The 22,156-nt window shown below is 47.3% G+C and overlaps 1 protein-coding gene across 38 annotated transcripts in view; it reads right to left on the bottom strand.

The window, feature by feature from the left end:
• LOC129560676 (ankyrin repeat domain-containing protein 26-like) overlaps positions 1 to 22,156 on the bottom strand; it is a 210,309-nt gene that overhangs the window by 121,868 nt on the left and 66,285 nt on the right. For 23 of the 38 annotated variants that reach the window (XR_016035241.1, XR_016035243.1, XM_088827785.1 and 20 more), the window contains 4 exons: positions 12,791 to 12,860; positions 9,646 to 9,798; positions 7,265 to 7,438; positions 6,033 to 6,158 (listed from right to left, as the gene is read on the bottom strand). The exons of 1 other annotated variant lie outside the window; for it this stretch is intronic. Coding sequence is in view for 3 of the 37 variants with exons in the window: in XM_088827809.1 (XP_088683935.1) it covers positions 7,277 to 7,438; positions 9,646 to 9,798; positions 12,791 to 12,860 (385 nt within the window). In the remaining 34 variants the exon portion in view is untranslated. 14 more of the 38 variants (XM_088827806.1, XM_088827799.1, XM_088827807.1 and 11 more) reach the window with 11 other exon arrangements.

Raw genomic sequence — 22,156 nt, 5'->3', positions numbered from 1 at the left:
ACCCTGAAGGAGCTGCCCACCCCCCCACCCACCCCCACCCCCGCTCTCCTCCTCGCCACAGCCTCGATTCTGCTCTCTCACTCTGCGGAATTGTTCTCTCTGCCACCGGAGTGGAGAGGAGCGGAAAGCAAATGGCTTGCCTGCAGGTGAAGGGGGAGAGCTCGCAGCACTTCAGGTCATGGGTGCTAGATGGTCAGGTTCAGAGAAAGCTGCCAGTGACGTTACCAGGGTATAAACATCACATGGTGAGGCCACGCGCTGGATCCTCACTGGAGGGAAAAAGAGCTCAAGACCCTCAGTCACTGATCTGTCCCCATCGATGGGTGGGGGGCGGGTTGACATGCATGCAGTCAGGGGGCTGTTATCACTTCCCGGCGGGGAGGGGACTCCTGCCCTGTGTCTGTGCGGCTGACACACTGTGCTCTGATTAAACGTATCCCAGGAGTGGAGAACAGCTGGAGCGGATGTTCAACCTGCCTCAGCCTGGCTCCCAGGAAAGCGCAATGAGCTTTTTTCTCTTTCCAGGTAGTGGCTGAGGCTGCAAAGAAGCAGGAAACACACATTTGCTCAAGAGCACATTCTCATCCAAACTCACAGTGTAGCGTCAACCTATCATTCCTGAAACCGCAGGACAGGCAACAGCCAAGCTGAAAGGGGGTGGAATTGGCCCAGGTCTGAACGTGGGTGTGTGTGGGGTGGAGAGAGAGATTCTTTATCACGGATGGGCCCTGGGGCTGTTTTCAGGCTGAGGGATTGGAGAATTATTTCTCCAGGATCCAGGCAAGTGCAGCCGGCAGCTCCAAGCAGTCTTTGGGTTGCTGTGTCCACATCTGCTCCCTGGTTAGCTTCTGAAGCTGTCAGAGCACAAGAAATCTGTTTAAAGGAAAGTGGGATGCTGGTGTTCAGACGCTTAAATCAACCACATCTGTAGGAGGGCAGAACCCAAAGGCCATGTCTGGGCCCTCAGTTTTAAGAGAGATCATAGTAGTACCTGGAAAAGACAAAGCTCGGGATGCTGCAATCCTTTGGAATTATTACTCTGGCTCCGCCCCTAAATGAGCCTCAGATATTTCAACCAATTTATTTTCTCCATTTGTCTACGGATCCACGTATCTATCTCCCGTCTACTGTGATCTCAGCCTGCAAATTAGACTGTTTGCCTGGGGAGGAAGAGGGATAGCTCTCACCCAGCAAGGCCGTTCCAGTACTGATTTGGCACGAATATAAACTAACCCCCACAGTGATCCAGAAAAACCAAGGGGTGCAGGAGAAGGAGTCAGATTTTGGTGGCAGGCAGGCCGTGCCTGTGCAAATCCCAGCTCAAATAGTAACTTTAAACCCTCAGCCTCAATTGTCTCATCCAGCTTTATGAAGTTGTGGGTGCTGGAGGTTATCACGCAGAGTGAAGGGGCATTTTGTTAAGCGTACACGTGGCAGCGGTCACTACTCTTGTTAACTTGTGCGTTATCACTGTTTCTGCAGAATCAGGGATGCACTGTCACCAGGTGGAACGCTAGTCTCGTAAGGGTGGGCATCAGGTATAATCAAGGCAAGGCTGGGGAGGAAGGAGGGGCCCAGCTGCTCTGGAGAGTGGGCAGGAGGCCAGGAGGCAGTGGGCCTGGGACGGGTGGGCACCAGGCCCCAGACCCCAGGCTGGTGAGTAGAGGAAGGCTAATGAGGAAGGTTCGCGACTGAAGAGGAGCACAACTCAGGCCTAAACATTCCTGCCTGGACAAGACAAAGTCCCAGTGGACCAGGACCAAGGAATGTGCTGTTGGGAAGGGGACAGAGGGGAACCCATCTCCCTGGTTCCTCCAGCAGAAGCTGAGTGGATGCTTCCCTTGGGGAAGGTTAAGTAACCTCACCAAAGCCACTCAGACAGTAAGTGATGGCCCCAAGGTTGAAAACTCAGTTTGTCTTTCCCACTGTACAGCACGGGGCACTCTGCTCAATGGCATGTAGCAACCTCGGATGGGAAGGGAGTTTGGAATGAACATTGGTGTATGTGTGTCTTTTTGAATGATAGTTTTCTCCAGGTATATGCCCCAGAGTGGGATTTCTGGATCATACAGTAGTTCTATCATATTTTCAGCTTTTTAAGGAATTTCCATACTGGTCTCCATAGTGGCTGTACCAATTGACAGTCTTACCAATAATGTAGGAGGGTTTCCTTTTCGCTACACCCTCTCCAGCCTCTATTATCTGTGGACTTTTGGATGATGGCCATTCTGACCAGTGATGTGATACCTCGTTGCAGTTCTGTCGTGCATTTCTCTGATAATTAGTGATGATGACCATCATTTCGTGCGCCTACTGGCAATCGGTCTGTCTATTAAGGTCTTCTGCCCATTTCTACTTTTTATTTGTTTTGCCCTTTGCTAAATCGGGTTTTGGCTGTCTTATTTTTGTGACATAGAGCTACATGAGCTATCTGTATATTTTGGAGATTAATCCCTTGTCAGCTGCTTCCTTTGCAAATATTTTTTCCCTCTCTGTTAGTTTTTTATTTTGTTTATTGTTTCCTTTGGTGTGCAAAAGCTTTTACGTATAATTAAGTCCCATTTGTCTATTTTTGTTTTTATTTTTGGTACTCAAAGACATGGATCAAAAAGGATATTTCTGCAATTTATGTCAGAGTGCTTTTTTTTCTGGCTGTGCCATGCCACTTGTGGGATCCTAGTTCCCTGACCAGGGATCGAACTCAGGCCCACAGCAGTGAAAGTGCCAAGTCTCACTGCCAGGGAATTCCCTCAAAGTGTGTTCGGCCTATGTTTTCCTCTAAAAGTTCCCATTGAGGTCTTGGATGCATTTTGAGTATATTTTTGGGTATGGTATCTGAGAATGTTCTAATTTCATTCTTTGACGGTAGCTGTCCAGATTTCCCGGCACCATTTATTGAAGAGGGTTTTCTCCACTGTCTATCCTTGCCTCCTTTGTCATAGGTTAAGCGACCCATAGGTGCACGGAGAGAAGAATCCACTTCATGTTGCTGAGTCCTCCTACCCCAGATCTGATCTTTCCATCGATTCCAGCAGTTTAAGGTTTTTCTCTTTCAAGCACATCCAGTAAGTGTGCAGACAGATGGAGGGGAGGGAGCATACAGCAGCTTCAGGAGAGCGGTTGCCACCAGGAAGGGGAAGAGGTTGGCTGCAGTAGAACAGGGATTAGGCTTCTGTCCAAGATGCTGTAACAGTGTCCTTCACACATCTGCGTGTTTATGTAATACATATGAATGCTTCCTATAGAACTATTTTCCTATATCTTTGAAATATTTTAAACAATACTTAGAAGTTAATTGGTTTTAATAGAAAAGGATTTTACTGCAAATACAGTGACTTCATATTACAGTAGTTTATTCTGATAAATCAAATGACCATAATTTCTGTATATCATGGATATAAAACTATACTTTTTTCCTTTTTTTTTTAAACATATAATACACTTTCCAGGGTGATGACATTTCAATGAGGAAAATATCGCATTCACAATGGATACCATCCTCCCTGAGTCCACAGCCCTAAAATACCAGCACTGTTCAGACTCCCTCGTGGGGAACAGGCCCTGACAAAAAGGCTTCCTTCCTCTATCCCTTATCGCCAGCTGAAAGTCACAGAAAGTGCAACGTTTCTGGAGTGTCTATATCGATCCACCATCGAGAATGCCAGTGACTGAACCCACAGCACTAACATTGCAATGGTAAAACTAGAGAGCCCTGACTTTGCAGATGAATCTCTGTAGCCAAGGTCAGAAGTGCAACATGAAAATTGCTTTATTTTACCATTTACCTTGCTGAGAACCCCACAATCTGTTTTGCTCGTCGGGAGCAAAATCAGGAATATAACTCTGGAAGTTACCCAAGGACTACTGAAAAAACAGTAGTCTTTTCCAACCTGTTTCCCCAGCATCTGGCACACAGACCTTCATTAAACGCTTGTGGAATAAACAGAATCACAATCCTCGTCTATCCAGCGGTGTACAGCCAGTGAGCCACAGTAAGTTACAGCGTCACCGTGGTTTACTCGAAAAGATGTTCTTTCCAAACGAACTCCAGGAAGAAAAGCAGCCTACACAGCGAGGGATGCTATAGCAATCTTGCTGAGTAGTTTGTTGACAGCTCTAACTTTTTCTTCCAAGAATCGGGATTTTTTTCTCGGCACCTCATTGTTTCTCTTCAGTGACTTGAAGTGCTTTTGTCAGGTAAGCATTTTCCACACAGGGTTCCTTGAGCAACAGATCAGATCGTGTGTTCTTTTCAAACTGGAGAGGGGAGAAAGCCACAGTGTACTGCACGTCTAACGCAGCCACGCCACCAGCTCTCCCTTCCTATTCCTCCACATGCGTTCAGACTAGTTCGGGGAACCTTACAAATCAGAGACATGTTGGATGTAATGACAGGCTTTGTTATCCTGGCACGAGAGAGGAAACTGACGAACTATGTGGTAGAGAAAACTCAAGCCACCTTTGTACACACTGATTTACCACGAAATGAAGACAAGACGACCCAAATCTGGAGGCCTCCAAAAGACAACGAGGAAACTGCCAAGAGTACCCAAAAGGTTTGGCTTCTCTCAGTGTGCTCTGCAGGCCCACCATGTCAGCCAGGACGCACCAAGGCACCTTGGGTGCCACCCACACAACACCGACAGGGGCTTCAGCGATGGGGACACGGGATACACCAGTCAAGATGCAAAGACACAGGGTCCCGGCTTTGGGCTTTGAAAGTCCGCGCTGAGTTCACTCACACAAGTAGCTACTGAGCAGCGCTGCGGGCCAAGTGCTGCCCGGCCACGGCCCTGCTCCCACAGGCACGTGTTCTAACGGGAGAAGCCAGCAGAGCACGCAGTGTCTGCTGGCGTGTGAACAAAGAACCCAAGCGGGGGACACACGGCTGAACCTGAGGTGAACAGAGAGACCTGAAAGAAGCATGGGGGACGTCGGGGAGGCTGCCTGGCGCAAACCTCCCAGGCAGAGGCCGGCACATGCGGAGGTAGCAGGAACGGCCAGGAGGCCCGTGAGGAAGGCAGAGCCGCCATGCCGGCTGGGCAAGAGGCCGAGGGGAGGGGACCAGGTCCTGCAGAATCTCCAGGCCACCGGAGAAGCCGCTGTCTACTCTGAGGAAGGCCGGCAGCTCCAACGTATCTAAGGATGACTGCTGTGCCCAGCTGCCAGGACCCAAAAGGCGGGGCGCGGGGCGGGCGATGGGAGCTCTGCTCCGCACCAAGGGCCGCGCTGAAGAGTGAGACGGGCCCCTGGGTGGGTGGGCGGCTGGGAGCAGACAGGTCAGAAGGGGCGCCCGTCAAGGCAGCAGAGAACTCACTGGGAAGGCCAGGGCTCCGGAAGGCGCTGCCGAGGAGACCGGAGAGGGGGCGGCGGGAGCTGAGGACACAGCCATTTCTCTGGGACCTTCTGGTCTTACGGGGACACAAGCCCAAGTCACAACTGAGAGGAGGGGAGAAGGGCTGGGGGTCAGAGGCAGAGCGCAAGGGCCCCCCAGAGAGGGGTGTGGGGGAAAGGCGGCGATTGGGACAGTCCGCCCCTACCCGCAACCCCCCACCCCCGCCGCAAGTAGGAGCCTCAAGATTTACTTGGGGTTGAGATTTGGCCAAGAGTGACTTGGGAGGTAGGGGGGTCACCAAGAGTTTGACGGCTGGGAAGGAAAGTGAGGACCTGGGGACTGAAAAGGTTGGAGGGCGGCAGTGCCGGCAGGGCAGGGGCTACACAGCTGGGGAGTGGGGGTCTGGAGCGGGCAGCCTGCACGGAGGGACTCGAACTGGGGCCCCGCGGCTCAGGGCGCTGCAGATAAAACACATTCGGTCACTGCGGAAGAGAAGTCATTTCCACAGATGCTCACATTTCACTTCCTGAAGCACCAAGCAGACCTCAGAGGACAGCAAGGCCTCTCTCTCCCGGCTCTCCCCTCTCTCCCTGCCCTCCTCTCCCCTCCTCAGCACTTCCCCAGGACACAGGCTTCTCCTGGGGCCTGTCTCCCTCATCAGCTGCCCGGACGCCCACAGGCGGCGTCCCTGACTCACCCGTTCCTTCAGCTCTCCCGCCTGCTCTCAGAGGAGCGCTTCCCTGTTCTTCACACGCGTCTCCACCTCCTCCACCCGCTCTTCTGTTGCTTTCAGCTGTGTTTCATGCGCTTCCTGAACAAGTGGCTGTTAGAGATCAACACCGGTACATGTTAAAAAGAATCATCTCAGGCTTATTTACTTTAGAATGGAAATCAGCAAAGTGTACAAAATCTGAGCATCTGGCTAACCTTTCATCCACAGGGAGGGATGGTTAGAAATGTCTGACAAGCCACAAAGCTGCATTTCTCACTGTAGTGTGAGCAGAGAAGAGACTCTTTGTCCTAGGATTTTAATCCTAAATGACTCAAAGTGGACTTTCCCCAAACATGCTAGTCTTTCTAGAGGATCTCTGACTAAACTTCCTTTGCCAATAATCTGTCCGAGCTTAAATGTCTCTCCAGCACAACGTGTTTGCGACTGCTATAAGGCTGTTCTTCGTTAGAATGTGTTTTAGAAATGTTAGATTTTACCCACCTTCCCAATCTTGCACAAATTCCTTCCTCACAAAGGCACCTGGCCCTCTGCCCTTCCTCACCCTCCCACTGACCCATGAACTCTGAGGACCCAAATGTGCTTCCCCAGGCTCGCACTTTGAGGTGCTGATTCAGTGATGCCTGAGAGACTGCTCTGAGGTGGGAACCACTGCCTCCAGAGGTTGAAAGAAACGGAAGCACAGAGTTAAATCATTCACTCAGTTAAATCACTCAGCTCAGGTGGCGGAGCCAGGATCCAGTCCCCTAGTGCACGCTCTGAGCCACTGTTCTGCTGCCCTTTTTAAGGCAGCAACTCTGCTTCCACATGTGAGCCTGGCACACAGCAGGGCTCCCCAAGCCCGTGCTGTCACTGTGCTGATCTCTTGTGCAACCAGCACCCCCCCACCACCCCTTGCTGCTTTTAAACATGCCAAGCACAGCCCACCTCAGGACCTTTGCCCCTGCCTGCACTCCTGAAGGGCTATCTCTGCCCAGGCCTCTCTTGTGGCCCTTCACACGCAGCCCAGAAAACAGGCTGGGGGACTTCAGGGTCGGCCGCTCAATGCCCACCAGCTCCCAGCGGAAGCCGGGTCCCGTGGCTTCCAGAAACATCCCACGTGGGGAGAGGGCTGTCGGGCCATCCTCCCCTTGGCACCAGAGAGCCTACTCGCCCTCCCCGTCACTCCCAGCTGGCCCCCGATCCCGGTCCCCACTCACCCGGGCCTCCTCCTAGAGCCGCCGTGCCGCCCGCTGTTCCCCTTCCAGCAGCTGGTGCAGCTCGGCCACGTGGCCTGCAGGCACGAGCTGTGCCACCTCCTCCCACAGCTGCCGCACCCGCTGGGCGTTCTGGGACTGGGCCAGCCGCAGCCTCTGGGTGGCTCCATACAGCTGCTGGGGAAAAGGTACAGCGGTTGTGGGGTGACTGCCCAGAGCTACAGGGTCACCGCCAGACACAGAAAACTGCATCTCTACCTGGTAGGCCACCCCACAAGAGAAGGGAGTGTCCAGCAAAGCCCCCAATCTCTAAAGAGTCCATTTCTCTGATGCCCACACTCCATTTCCTGGTAGTTCGGACACTAAAGAATCCGCCTGCAATGCACGAGACACCAGATACGTGGATTTGGTCCCTGAGTTGGGAAGATCCCCCAGAGAAGGGCATGGCAACCCACTCCAGCATTCTTCCCAAAGAATCCCACGGACAAAAGAGCTTGACGGGCTAAAGTCCATGGGGTCGCAAAGAATCAGACAGGACTGAGGGACTGACACAAGTCCATTCAGCTGGCGCGTCTGCACCCTGAGGAAGCGCCTCAGGGAAGGCCTGGAGGGCCTGCCTGCAGCCCTCCCTGTGACCTCGCGCCGGATCCTGGGAGGGTCAAGTTATTCTGTCCTGTTTACCTCCTGGGTTCTTTGCTGGGTTTAATTCCTGCAATAATGGGACCCACACCAGCTGCAAACGGCAGCCTCCCTCTAAAGGTAGAGCTCACGCTCCTGAGACGGGCTGTGGCCAGGGCCCTGGAGATGGTTGCACAGTGTCTGGCGGGGCGTGTATGTGGACAGACTGGGCCACCTGCTCCCTGGGCACAGAACCCACGAGATCACTGGCACCAGGCTGTCCAGAGCCTGGCCGCTTTCCTTGAATGGAGCCCCTGGGAGGTCATCTAAACACCGTTTGTTTACACCACGGGCTCCAGCGGCCTCGTCTGGAGCACACAGAACTGCCCTCTGAGACACTGTGGACGGGAGAGGCAGCGGCTCCACCAGGGCCCTGCTGAGGGCAGGCCGGAGAAGAGGGCGCTGGCCACCCTGGGCATGGGTGAAACCGTGAGCCACAGCCCCACTCCCTCACTGCCCTGTGTCACCGCCTGTCTGAGGGGCCACCCCGGGCAGTTTCCCCGGACAGACCCCCAGAGGCTCTCCACACACACAGGTTCAGCAGAGCAGCCGCCACCCTCCTGGGATGAAGAGAGGGGAGGAAGGTTTTCACACACCCTCCACCAGACGCAGCCTCCTCCCCGTGGCTTTAGAGCTTCGGATGATCACTATGCAGTCACTCCAGCCCATGTCTGAGTCCCGCACACCTGCCTGGGCGCCTTGCCGCCTCCTGCAGCCAATGCTGTGCTGAGCCCTGAAGCCTGACCACAGGCCTCGCCATCCACTCTCCTCAGCACGGCCCAGCTGAGTGCCCCTGAGGCCCTCCTTGTAAAGCAAGGTGTGGGTGGAGGGTGGGCCCGCTCCGGAGAGCCCTGCTCGACCGCCACGTGAGAAGGCAGGACGTCCCCAGAAGAGAAGCGGGGTCCCTGCAGCCAAGAAGCCAGGAACTCCGTGTTCTGGGTGCTGGGGTAGGGCAGTGAGCCCCTCAGACGACGGCCTTACTTCCCTCTGCATACTTTCATCCAGGCGTGTTTCGGGGGGTCCTCATCTAACTCACCAAAGGTGATGCCAGCTGCATCACAGCAGCTGCTGCTGCCCTTGACAGTGGCTGAGTGCTGGGCATCCCCCCACCCCAGCAGGCATGGACGCCTCCAGCAGCCCAGCCCTTCTGCCCACGGGTGGATCTGTCTTCTTCACCTCAAAGGCTCAAACCAGTCCGGCAATTTCTCAAGTTTGCACTACAAACAGGGAAGGGAGCCCCCAGTACACAGACACCTTGGAGAAAGTGCCTGCTGACAGGAGCGGGCTGGGCCCACAGGGGTCTGCCAGCCCCTCCTAAGACCCTGGACAGGGAGGAGTCCCACATGCAGACAGACCCTTCTGCAACCCAGGCCATCTGACAAGTGACCTCTCACACTAGGTGTGCACAAGCTAAGCCCAGGGGTCAGACCAGGGCCATGTGGGGAACCTGGGACCAGGCTGAGCAGAGACACGAGGCGTAGAGACCCTCTCTCACAGTCCCTTCCCCCTGCAGACCCTGGCCCTCCAAGCACACCCCATGTCTGATTCCACCAGGGGGCCTGAGGCTTTGCAAAATCTGCTAAAGTTCACACATTTTGCAGGGCTTGCTTGTGAAGCCCCTCGCTTTACCTCCAGGCACGTCAGGGCTGTCCCTGGTCTGTTGTGGGCCAGGCTGCCCACCCCTCCCTGCCCGACCCGTCATTTACCTGCAGCTCCTCCCGGAGCATGGCCTCTTCCAGTCCGTGTGTCAGCACCTGGATGGTGAGCTGATTCTTCTCGCTTTGGGCCTGGTGGGTAGAGGCCTCCTCTCCGAGCTGTAGGACCCTGTGGTGGAGCTGGGACAGTTCACTCCTACACTTCTGACTCCGGAATGAAAAGGGAGAAAACATGGGTAGATAAATTACTTTTAAGCCAGCAGACTTCCGGGGGTCCTCAACCAGGGTCACTCTTCTCCCCAGGGGATGCTTGCCAATCTTTGGAGACCGTTTTGGTCATCACAGCTGGGGGTGGGGCTGCTATTAGCAACTAGTGGGTGAGGCGCTTGCTCAGAGTCCCCAGAGTGATGGGCTCTCAGGCCACCGGGCGGAGGATGAACTACGATCCATCCCCCAAGAAACAAATGCTGGGCACCAGACGTGCTCGCACCCCATCAACATCCCATCATCGCTCGGGAGAACTAGCATGATTTTCTCGTTTCTCCCACGGTTATTTATGACATTATCTTACACAAGTGGAAGGAAAAGAAACCACAAAACCCTGGCTACACCTGAGGCACGTGATTCTCTTCAAAAAATCTGATCACTGTCAGTAAACACAGCACACTGATGAAATGACCCACTTGCCAGACAGTGGATGCTGGACCCTAGCAGTGCAGCCTGGGATAAATAGCAGCCGGCAGGAGACACAACAAAGTTCATTATCTCCAACTGTGCGTCACACGCCTTCACACAAACCATGTTTTGCTCCTCTGCTTTTCCCTAGAATTGCTCCGGAGGCTGAGGGTCTGAAGCCCTCTGTGCCTCAGAGCAGGGTTCACGCACAGCTAGGCGGATGCATCACTGTCGCCCCAGGGTGGGTGTTCCCACCTTATCAGCCAGGCTCGGGGAGGCAGGCAGCGGTGGGAAGAGGCAGATGGGAACTGCGGGTCTCTCCAGGGTACAGCAGGTGTCTGAGAAGCCAGAGGCGACAAAAGCACTCCCAGAACGAGTGGGAACTCAGCAAGGACACAAGGTCCACAGGTGAAAATCTACTATGCTTCTATGTCCTGACAGTGAACGTGCAGAAACCCACGTGAAAAACAAAACACCATTTCCGCTCTGGCCTGGAAAGAGCTTGGAAGTTGTCCCTCCCACCCTCCCAAGAAGAAGAGACAAAAAGCTGAGTAACTGAGAGTCAACAGTTCTTCTGAGATCCACCAGAGAACTGAAGTCACAGGGCAAACCAATGCTCTGAAAACCAGAAAGAAAAACAGGCGAAGAGCGTCACAGCTCACCAGGAGTCAAAGGCTGGAGGCCTACACAGAGTGGCCGCTGTGGGCAGAACCGGGTCCACAAAGTCCCCATGTCTGGAGACAAGGCTTGCAGCAAGTAATTAAGGTTAAATGTGCTCACAAGGTGGGGTCCTAATCCATTGGGACAGTGACTTTATAAGGAGACACAGTGAGAGGGGGCTCCCCACAAGCCTGGAAGAGCCTCACGAGAACCAAGCCAGCCCCGCCTTGAGAACCTTAGGACAACAAACTCCTGTAGTTTAAGCCGCCTGCTTGTGGCATTCTGTATGGAGCCTGAGCAGACTAGGACTGCGACTGGTTTGAAGTACACAGAGCATTCTTCTCTCTGCCCTCAAGGGAAACCTCCTTCTTTACCAGAATCAGCCAGGGGAAGGGAATAGCCAAGTAGAGCCCCCTCTAGCTGTTCTGACTCAGTGTCACTCACCTACTGGAGTGGCCAAAATAAGAGTGAAAACACCAAGTGTGGACAAGGATGTGGGGCAACTGGACCTAGCATACACTGCTGGTGGGAACATAAACTGTTAGTAGCCGCTCTGGAAAACAGCTGGGCAATTTCAGATAAAACTAGACATGCAACTGCTGTACAGACCAATTGCTCTCCTGGGCATTTATCCCGTGACACGAAAACCTACATCCACACAAAGACCTGCCTAGGAATGTTCTTTGCAGCTCCTGTGGGAGCCCCAAACTGGAATCCGCCCAGCCATCTTGTAAAAGATGAGCATTCAGACAAGATGGTTCCAAATTGGGAAAGGAGTACGTCAAGGTTGTATATTGTCACCCTGCTTATTTAACGTATATGCAGAGTACGTCACACGAAATGCCAGGCTGCATGAAGCACAAGCTGGAATCAAGATTGCCAGGAGAAATATCAATAACCTCACATATGCAGATGACACCACCCTTACGGCAGAAAGAGAAGAGGGAAGAAACAGCCTCCTGATGAAAGTGAAAGAGGAGAGTGAAAAAGTTGGCTTAGAGCTCAACATTCAAAAAACTAAGATCACGGCATCTGGTCCCATCACTTCATGGCAAATAGGTGGGGAAACAATGGAAACAGTGACAGACTTTATTTTCTTGGGCTCCAAAATCACTGCAGATGGTGACCGCAGCCATCAAATTAAAAGATGCTTGCTCCTTGGGAGAAAAGTTATGACCAACCTAGACAGCATGTTACAAAGCTGACAAAGGTCCATCTAGTCAAAGCTACAGTTTTTCCAGCAGTCAGGTATGGATGTGAGAGTTGGACCATAAAGAAAGTTGAGTGCCAAAGAACAGATGCTTTTGAACTGTGGTGTTGGAGAAGATTCTTGAGAGTCCCTTGGACTGCAAGGAGATCCAACCAGTCCATCCTAAAGGAAACCAGTCCTGAACAGTCATTGGAAGGACTGATGCTGAAGCTGAAGCTCCAGGAATTTGGCCACCTGATGTGAAGAACTGACTCACTGGAAAAGACCCTGATGCAGGGAAAGATTGAAGGCAGGAGGAGAAGGGGACGACGGAGGATGAGATGGTTAGATGGCATCACCGACGCAATGCACATGAGTTTCAGCAAGCTCTGAGAGTTGGTGAAGGACACGGAAGCCTGGCGGGCCGCCGTCTATGGGGTCGCAAAGAGTCGGATACGACTGATAGACTTCACTTTCACTTTTCAGTATTTACTAAAGTACAAAGAAGAAAAAAATCAACTAGTCATAGTTTTATAAACTGGTTTGCTCTCACCAACTTTCCATTACAAACATACAACAGTAAGAGGGACACCACTGCCGAATATGAGGAGTAAATGTTATATGAAACTTAATTCAGAGCAGGGAAACTAATTACAGAAGAGAGCACTTTACCTTGGTTTCCAAATCGAAGTCTTCATCATCTGATGTAGGCCATGAATCAACATCAGGTTTGCTAGAAAACCTTTAGAGCAAAAACATATACAACAAAAATGAGTGAGTTCATCTCTTTAAACAAAAAAACACAAGTGATAACCAATACAATATTGTAAAGTAATTAGCCTCCAATTAAAATAAATAAATAAAAAAAAAAAACAAGAAAAACACAAGTCAAAGTTTGGCTGTCTGCGTATTAAATGAAGTTTCTTGACATAATTAAAACTTGGTCTCTAGATTTTTTGATGTGGACCACTTCTAAAGTCTTTCTTGAATTTGTTCCAATGTTGATTCTATTTTATGTTTTGGCTTTCAGACCCTGAGGCATGTGGGATCTTAGCTTCCGGAATAGGGAACGAACCCACCCTGCCTACACTGGAAGGAGAAGTCTTATTACCCCTCTTAACCACTGCAATCCCAGGGAAGTCTCTAAAAGGTTTTTAATTACCTATTTCTGCTTCCATCTCTCCCAACTATGGAAATATCTAGTTCTGAACTGAAAATCGAATTGGTGGATTGACATAACTCTTGTTTGCCCAAACTGGAATAAACCTGATGACTTAAAGTGGAAAGATATGCTGTTCCTTATCCATTCTCTGTCCCTAGTTCAGAGACGAAATAAACGGCATCCGTCAAAAATGGCAGTCTTGGTCCTTCATGGCCCCACCCCTCCCCTTTACTCTGAACAGTACAGGATTCTTGGCAATGTCTGAAACTTAAAATGTACAGAAATCAAAGAACTAATTTATACGTTTAACTTATATGCTACACAGTATTTCTCAGTCTCTGCTGAGGGACATGAGAGTGGACCTGGGAGCCAAGCAGGCCAACAGTCAAATCACAGGTCAACTCATTTTAACAATGGAATCATGGGTCAATTCATCAACCTCCAACTGAACCACAGTTGGCTAATTAAGTAACAGTAGTGAGAGGGTAATTGGAGAAGGAAATGGCAACCCACTCCAGTGTTCTTGCCTGGAGAATCCCAGGGACGGTGCAGCCTGCTGGGCTGCCGTCTATGGGGTCGCACAGAGTCGGACACGACTGAAGCGACTTAGCAGCAGCAGCAGTGAGAGGGTAACAGGTAGGAAGGCCAGGGGTCTCCAAACAGAGGAAACAGCCTGCAAGTGTCAGACATCTTTCTCTCTCTTAAGCGGCAGGAGGAAACAAACTAGCGATATTTTTTCTTTTCTAGACAAATTTAAAAGGAGGTTTCTCTTAAAATACTGTGTTGCCATAATGACCCCTGGTTTCACCTGAAGTTAACTATTCCCAAACCTTGAGTTAACCAATGCATTTTTCTTATAGAAATGTTGGTCTTAAGCTATGTCAATGTACTACGCATTTACCCCAGGCTCTGTCTTCAAGTTTCGCCAAATAGCTCAGAACCTACTCGACAAACCAGTATGTTATACTCAGATATCGTTCCCCTAATCTATGTAAACGAAACAACTATGTCTATGGTAATCTGCCCTTCTCCAAGATTCAAGTTAATCATTTTATGGCCCGGGATGAATCGTCTGGTGTCAAGATTATCCCAAAATGCATCTTATGGGTGAGGGGCCTGGTGCCTTTCTGAGTTTTAAATCATTCCTTTCTTTCATTAACAGACTGCTAGTGACTATATAACACCCAGCTGAAAACTGGCAGCGGGGTACTCTTTCTGCCCCCATCTGATGCCTCTGTCAGAAGCTTTCTCCATCTATCTCCTTTATACTTTAATAAAATTTATTACACAAAAGCTCTGAGCAATCAAGCCTCGTCTCTGGCTCCGGATTGAATTCTCCTCCTCCGGAGGGAGGCCAAGAACCCCGTGTCTTTTCTTTCAACAACAAGCTTTCAGTAGGACACAGCTACTTTACAAAGCTGCTGTGATGACTCTGTGAGGTCACAAATGTTAAGCACGGAATGCAGTATCTAACCCAGAGCAGAACGCTCAACAAACATGAGTTTCTCTTCTCCGCGTTCCCTTACTTAAACACACAATTTTAAAACACCCATAAAATCCTACCTGCTTCAAGAGTCTTCTTCAGAACTCTCATCCTCTATTAAAGGAAAAAGTAAGACACGTTTTAAATCAACAAAAGAAAAACGCAGACTATTAAAACCTCAAGACTGATGCTCTGCTGAGAAGTATTCCTTTCGGACCATACCTGGAGATCACACTAGAGGGAATAGTGATTGTACTATACTAGCAGGCCACTAATGCCTAAGAACCACTCCTCTCCTTTATAGTCATCAAATGCAAAACAAAAGAAGAAGAAAGAACTGCTGTTGACAATGACCATAATCCTAACCAAACTTTAGGAGACTGATAGAAAACGGCATCATACCATTAACAGAATCAGCACTATAAGCTGACAATAGCACACTGAAACAGCACAGTGTTTCTGGCCCCCATCGCCTGGAGCACTGAACAGAGAATGCAAGTGTCTTACGTCTCTGGCTCTTCAGTTCAGGATGAAAACGCCCTAATTCAGTTCAGGATGAAAATGCCCTATCTCAGGGAAGCTTGGTCTACAGGCACTGAACTTCAGAGCATGGTGAAACATAGGAAACAAAGTCTTCCTGGCCCTATTTCCAGATGCAATAGAAGTATGAAAGATGGACTGAGTCTAGGTTTAGAAAGAATAATCTCTTGAAAGGGAGGTGGAGGAGGGCAAACGGTTAAAGGGGGGGTCAACTGGGTGGAAGTGCTAAATGTGGAAATCCAAATCATTAGGTTCCCAATAAGTAAGTGATTCTTCTCTTGTGTTTTTAGGTTCCCAGATTGTGATGAGCCGTATCCTCAGCTGGTGGACTGAATTTAGCTGGCAATCCTACTGAAGGAGCCTCAGGGGCAGATCAGAAGGGACTATGGCTTTTGGTGTCCCCGAGAGTTGAAAATTGATCCTGATCTTGGCTTTTCCTTTTTGCACGTGCGTGACTGTTCACCTCCTTGTCCAAATATGTACTTTAGGAGAGAAGAGCTTTCATTTGCTTGGGATTGTCACAGGACTGTTTTCAATCATCTGCCTCTCTGCCACGTTGTTTCCTTTTTTAACTTTTTTGACTGATGTGATAAGATTCCGTTATCCTGAAAGACTCATTATGTTTTATGCTGTCTGCTACATGATGGTGTCATTAATCTTCTTTATTGGGTTTTTGCTTGAGGACCGAGTCGCCTGCAATGCATCCAGCCCTGCACCCAGCCCTGCACAGTATAAGGCTTCCACAGTGACCCAAGGATCTCATAGCAAAGCCTGGATCATGCTTTTTATGATACTCTATCTTTTTATACTATGGTTGGCAGCACTTGGTGGGTGATTCTTACCATCACGTGGTTCTTGGCAGCTGTGCCAAAGTGGGGTAGTGAAGCTATTGAGAAGAAAGCCTTGCTGTTTCACGCCAGTGTGTGAGGCATCCCTGGAACGCTGACCATCATCCTTTTAGCAGTGAATAACAAGGAAGGTGACAGTATCAGTGGCGTGTGTTTTGCTGGCCTCTACGATGTTGATGCCTTGAGGTATTTTGTTCTTGCACCCCTCTGCCTATATGTGGTAGTTGGGGTTTCACTCCTTGCGGTCGGCATTATATCCCTAAACAGAGTGCAAAAGTTGAGATTCCATTAGAAAAGCAGAACCAGGATAAACCGGTGAAGTTGATAATCCGGATTGATGTTGTCAGCACTCTGTGTCTCGTACCACTCTTGGTTGTAATTGGATGCTACGTTTATGAGCAAGCTTACCGTGGCATCTGGGAAACAACGTGGATACCAGAAAGCTGCAGAGAGTTATCACGTTCCATGTCCATATCTGGGAAGAGAAACCTTGTTCTAAATTTCAGAATGTTTAGCAGTGAAAAGAGCTAATCTTAGCTGTTTCTTTTGTTGTTGTTTTTTTTAACTCTTCATGAAAAACCTGAACATTAAAATTTTGAAGTCAAGTGAATGAACAAATGTATCGTAGTAAGAATGTCATATACACGTTTCTGTTAACATCTTCCTTTTAAAAGATCACTTTCGTGAGTCCAAGCCATGGGCTTTTAAGCACTTTACTTCTGTTATCACAAAGTAGTTGCTTGTTGATTACTTAGAAGTCTGCAGGTCTGAGGGAAAGATGTTGATTAAAAGAGAGTGTCTGTGGGAATTTTACTTGATATTTAGAACGGGAGTTTTAACAGTTTTGAAAAAAAAATTAGAGTGCATTTGTACAGTTTCATCTTTTAGTTGGTCTTAGTTTTTCTTTTTTGCATACTGAATATGTTGTGATTTACCTTTTAATTTAAAGAGATCGGATAATCATAGAATTTAAGATCTAGAGAGGACCTTCAGTTCAGTTCAGTTCAGTCGTGTCCGACTCCTTGCGACCCCATGAATCACAGCACGCCAGGCCTCCCTGTCCATCACCAACTCCCTGAGTTCACTCAAACTCATGTCCATCGCGTCGGTGATGCCATCCAGCCATCTCATCCTCTGTCGTCCCCTTCTCCTCCTGCCCCCAATCCCTCCCAGAGAGGACCTTAGAGATGGTTTAGTCAACTTCCCTCTATAATTTAGAGTTCTTAAACATCCATCTCATCTGACGCTTAGAAATGTTAAGTGACTTGCACACTTTATTAAAGTACTTATGCGTTATAGATAACTGCCGTTCACTTGTCTCTTTCCCCTAACAGACAGTGAACTCTTTAAACGCTAGAACAGCTTTTTCTTATTTTTTCAAAGCATGTTCTATAGGTTAGTAGATGATGGCATTGAGAATGGGAATGTGTAGATTGAGAAGAAAAGACATTTTTAAGAAATGTTCCAGTTTTACTGGAAACAAGGAGTGTGTGATTAGCACAAAGTCAATTCTCGTAAATACTTGATGACTGAAAATGCCATTTCCTTTTTTATTTTCTGGCATAAATAATTCTACACAAAATTACATTTTTATTATACTATTATTACACAAATAATATTATAAATATTAGCCACTGGTTTTTAAAAAACCAACCTATAATTGAGAGACCAGAAAAAATGAATAATCGAAATTTTATTTCATTTCTTGATAGAATTGCTTATTAAAAACACTGAATATGAGTTTTCAGGCCTGAAGCTAAGTAATCAAATTTTGCCTCTGATGAGAGAGAAAGAGATGACTGAATTACAGCATATGCTTCTCCATGTAAGGTTTCTAGGATTCCAAATAGATATTATCTTAGGACTATAAAAGAAATAATGTGTGGCTCTGAAATAATGATCTCAAAAATACCAGACCTCAAACATGTCAATTAGTAAATTAGAGTAGTCGGGACGCCACTATTTTCAGGACATTCCTAAGACTCTTTTAGCATCTTTGAAACCAGCTTGAGCTATACAAAAATCTGTGTGTGTATTCATTTCTTTACAGTCATACGTTCTGTAAGTATTTTTTATTTCCAACTTACAGAAATAATGTTGGATTTCCAACATCCTAAAAAGAATCAAAAATGGTATAATAACTATAACATAGTTATTAAGCTATAAAGTTTGGGTCAGGAATCCTGGCTTCATATCTGACTCTTATTATTTCCTAGTTTTATAGCTTTAGATCAACGTCACCTCTTTCCACTTCAATTCCTCATCTGTAGAATGAGTAATGGAATCTCATAGTCATAAAAGAGTAATCATGTTAGGTAGAAATAGTAGTAGAATCTGTCTCCTAGGACCGTCTTTAGGCATCTACATGCAGTTAGAAGTGTGCCTTCTGTATAAAGTGCTCGAATGTTAGTATTCAGACTCATTTTTTCATTTATTGTTGCTGCTGTTACTGTTATTGACACACACACACACATACATACACTTTGTTTTAAACCATTCAGCACCAAACTTTAAAATGCCATGTTTAAGTTATTGAGAATATACATGGCACTATGTGTACCACTAACTTGTTTATTTTAACTGCAGTAGAGAGATTTAATATACACATATACTTTAAATCATTGACTCATTATTTTTCTGATGGACATCGAGTTTCCAAGTGTTTCACTCTTGTGATACCTATCTTCCTTGTACATGACCAAGGATGTTCATGGGGTGGATACCCAAAAGTGTAGTCGTGGCACTTTAACATACAGGCATCTGCAACTCAAGTGGTTACTTCAATTCACACTCGCAGGATAGAGTTGGAATTCCCCATTTCGCCCCGTCTTGGTGTTCTCAGGCTTTTAGGTTTCTGTCAACCTCTGAAACAATACCTCAAGCCTGTCTTGATTTTGATGTTTATTTCCCTTACGCCTCAGTGTTTTCATATGTTTCTTGGCTGTTTGGGGTTTCTCTTCTGTGATTTGCCAATTTGTTGCCTTTTGTCCACTGCTCTGTCAGGTTATTTGCCTTTGGTTGTTACTCTTGTTTTAATTCTTTGTCAGTTACTTGCCTCGCAGATATCTTATCCTGCCCTGTAGCTTCTCTTTTCACTTTGTGTTTTCTTTGCCTTTTGTGTTTCAAGAAATCCCTCCCTACCTCTGAAAATCATAAAAACGGTCTGCCGTTTTTTTCCAGCAGTTTTTTAAATTTGATTTTTTAATTCATGGCTCTAATCTCTTGAAATTCATTTTTATCTATGTTATGGGGAACAATTTTAGTTTTTCATACGAACGGTGTTTTTTGCACCATGTATCAAATAGCCCATCTGAATAGTAATGCATTGCTGTAATATACAAGTTCCATTTTCAGGCTCTCTGATTTACTGCTCTGTTGGAACAACCTTGTTTCAATCCCACATTTCCTCTACCTTATGCTTCTTCAAAATCATTTCAACTGTTCTGGCACTCTTCTGTTTGAATTTTAGAATAATTTCTTCGTGAGAAACAGTTTGTATTTTGTTGAAATGGTTTTAGGTTTTAAATGAATCCAAGGAAAATCTCTGTCTTTGTGATACTGAGTTTTAGTATCTTTTTGTTTCTTTATGTATGTATTCATTAATTTGTTCCTTACAGTTTTTGTTTCAATTGTGAATGAGATCTTTTCTCTGTTACATTTTTCAGTTGGTTATTGCTGGTCTACAAGAATGCCACTGATTTTTATATACTGACCTTATAAAGAGCGTCCCTGCTGAACTCTTCTGTTAGCTCTAATTGTGTGTACATTCTCTCATGTATTCTTTGTAGAAATCCTGTTGCTGCAGGCGGGGCCAAGTTCATATCTCACATTCCAGTTCTTATGTTTTAGGTCAGATTGTTGTGTCTATACTCATGAGAGATACAGACTGTGATATTAATAGTTTTTCTTTTCTTGCCATGTATTTTTCCTTTTTGGTGTCAAGGATATAATAGCTTCATAAAGTAAGGTCTTTTCCTCCTGTTGGTTGAAACAGTTTTTACAATGAATAAGGACTATTTGCTCTTTGAAAGAGTCGGAATATCATCCTGTAAAAATCCTCTGTCATGGTATCTTTGAAGTAAAGACGGAGAAATTTCATCCTTCCAAACTGAAATTCTGCAATTCTCCATTCCTCCCTGTCTCCTGGACTTTGGCAACCATTGTTCTACTTTATTTCTCTATAAATTTGACTGCTCTCGGTACCTCATATTAATGAAATTCAAACACTAGAATTTTAATATGAGTTTTCATTCAGGATTTAACTTCAGAGGAATTTTATACAGACTTGTAAACTGTGCACTAGAGCTATTGAATTCCTATTTGAAGTAATAGCCATACATAATTGAATAAGATTTACTATTACGGAGTGTGCCTAAAAGAATGCTTGTCACATTTTGATGGTAATTCCTAGTGACAGGTTTTTAAAATGTATTTAGCAATGATGTTATCCTTGAGGTAGCCTCCTTAGGTATCCTGCAGAACATAACATGTGAATATATGTTCCCGTGAATATCAGTGCAGTTTCTCTGTAGTCATTTCTCATTTTAATGAAACTTTCCAATATTTGAAAATGTTTCAGGTAGTTGATCACATTCTTTCTGTGAGGTATAGTTCAGGCGAAGCAGAAAAAGGAAAGACGACCTCAACAGAAGCAGGCTACCTTTATTCAGGCAAGGAGGGGGCAACAGTTGGCCTAACGACCAGGCTGAGCGCCGAGAGGGATCAGGGAGGCTCCATATTTATAGGGAGGTTTGTGGAAGCGATAAGGAAAACGATAATCAGGCGGGATGGTTTGGGTATTCTTCAGTTGAGATGGCATTTGTAGTTGGGCAGGGGATGATAAGTCTTTTGGGCAGGTATAGGGAGTGGAAAGTTTTCGGGCAGGGGGTGATAAGTCTTCAGGGCAGGTGTAGGGGGTGGAAGGTTTCTAGACAGGGGGTGATAAGTCCCAGAGCAATGCAACCGGCCTGGAGCCATCAGGGTGGGACCTAAAGTTCTGTTTTGTTTTTTCTGAAGTAAGGTGATTCAGCAAGGGTCTTTGAGACTGCTGTTTTCTTTTCTAGGCCCAAAAGACTCCTTTCGTTTCAAAATACCCAGCTGGGTTTAAAGTAAATTGCATGTATTTAAGTCCCTGATTTGAAGAAAAGTGGGCTTGTGTAAAGTATTTTAAAATATTTAAATGAATGTCCTTGCTGAAAACAGGAATTCACAGCTTGGATTTTAAAACACTTGACACCAACTGTTTTTTGCAAGAACACTTTTTAAACAATGTCTCTTAAATAATTCTAGAGAAAGTACTATTTAATGCCTGAAAAGAGTAGGTCGTGAAATATAGCTTGAGTTTTCAGAATAATGTATATTTTACAGTTTAAAATCAGTAAAGTTTATTCATAGAATATGTTTCACCTTATGTGTTATTTGAGTAACAGTAATTTTCCAAGTACTTAGGCTTTTTTTTTTCTTTTAAAGTAGTTCCTTCTCTTTATTTAGGGGCTTCTAAGAGGCTCAAACTGGTAGGCTGCAGTCTGTGGGGTCGCTAAGGGTCAGACACGACTGACTGACTTCACTTTCACTTTTCACTTTCACACATTGGAGAAGGAAATGGCAACCCACTCCAGTGTTCTTGCCTGGAGAATCCCAGGGACGGGGGAGCCTGGTGGGCTTCCGTCTATGGGGTCGCACAGAGTCGGACACGACTGAAGTGACTTAGCAGCAGCAAGAGGCTCAAATGGAGAAGGCCATGGCAACCCACTCCAGTACTCTTGCCTGGAAAATCCCACGGACAGAGGAGCCTGGTAAGCTGCAGTCCATGGGGTCGTGAAGAGTCGGACACGACTGAGCGACTTCACTTTCACCTTTCATGCATGGGAGAAGGAAATGGCAATCCACTCCAGTGTTCTTGCCTGGAGAATCCCAGGGACGGGGGAGCCTGGTAGGCTGCCGTCTATGGGGTCGCACAGAGTCGGACACGACTGAAGCGACTTAGCAGCAGCAGCAAGAGGCTC

This window comes from Moschus berezovskii, chromosome 18, assembly GCF_049115385.1.
Source record: "Moschus berezovskii isolate FMDL1 chromosome 18, NW_MosBer_1.0, whole genome shotgun sequence".
Taxonomy (NCBI): Eukaryota; Metazoa; Chordata; class Mammalia; order Artiodactyla; family Moschidae; genus Moschus; species Moschus berezovskii.
This window is presented reverse-complemented; position numbering and strand designations above follow the sequence as displayed.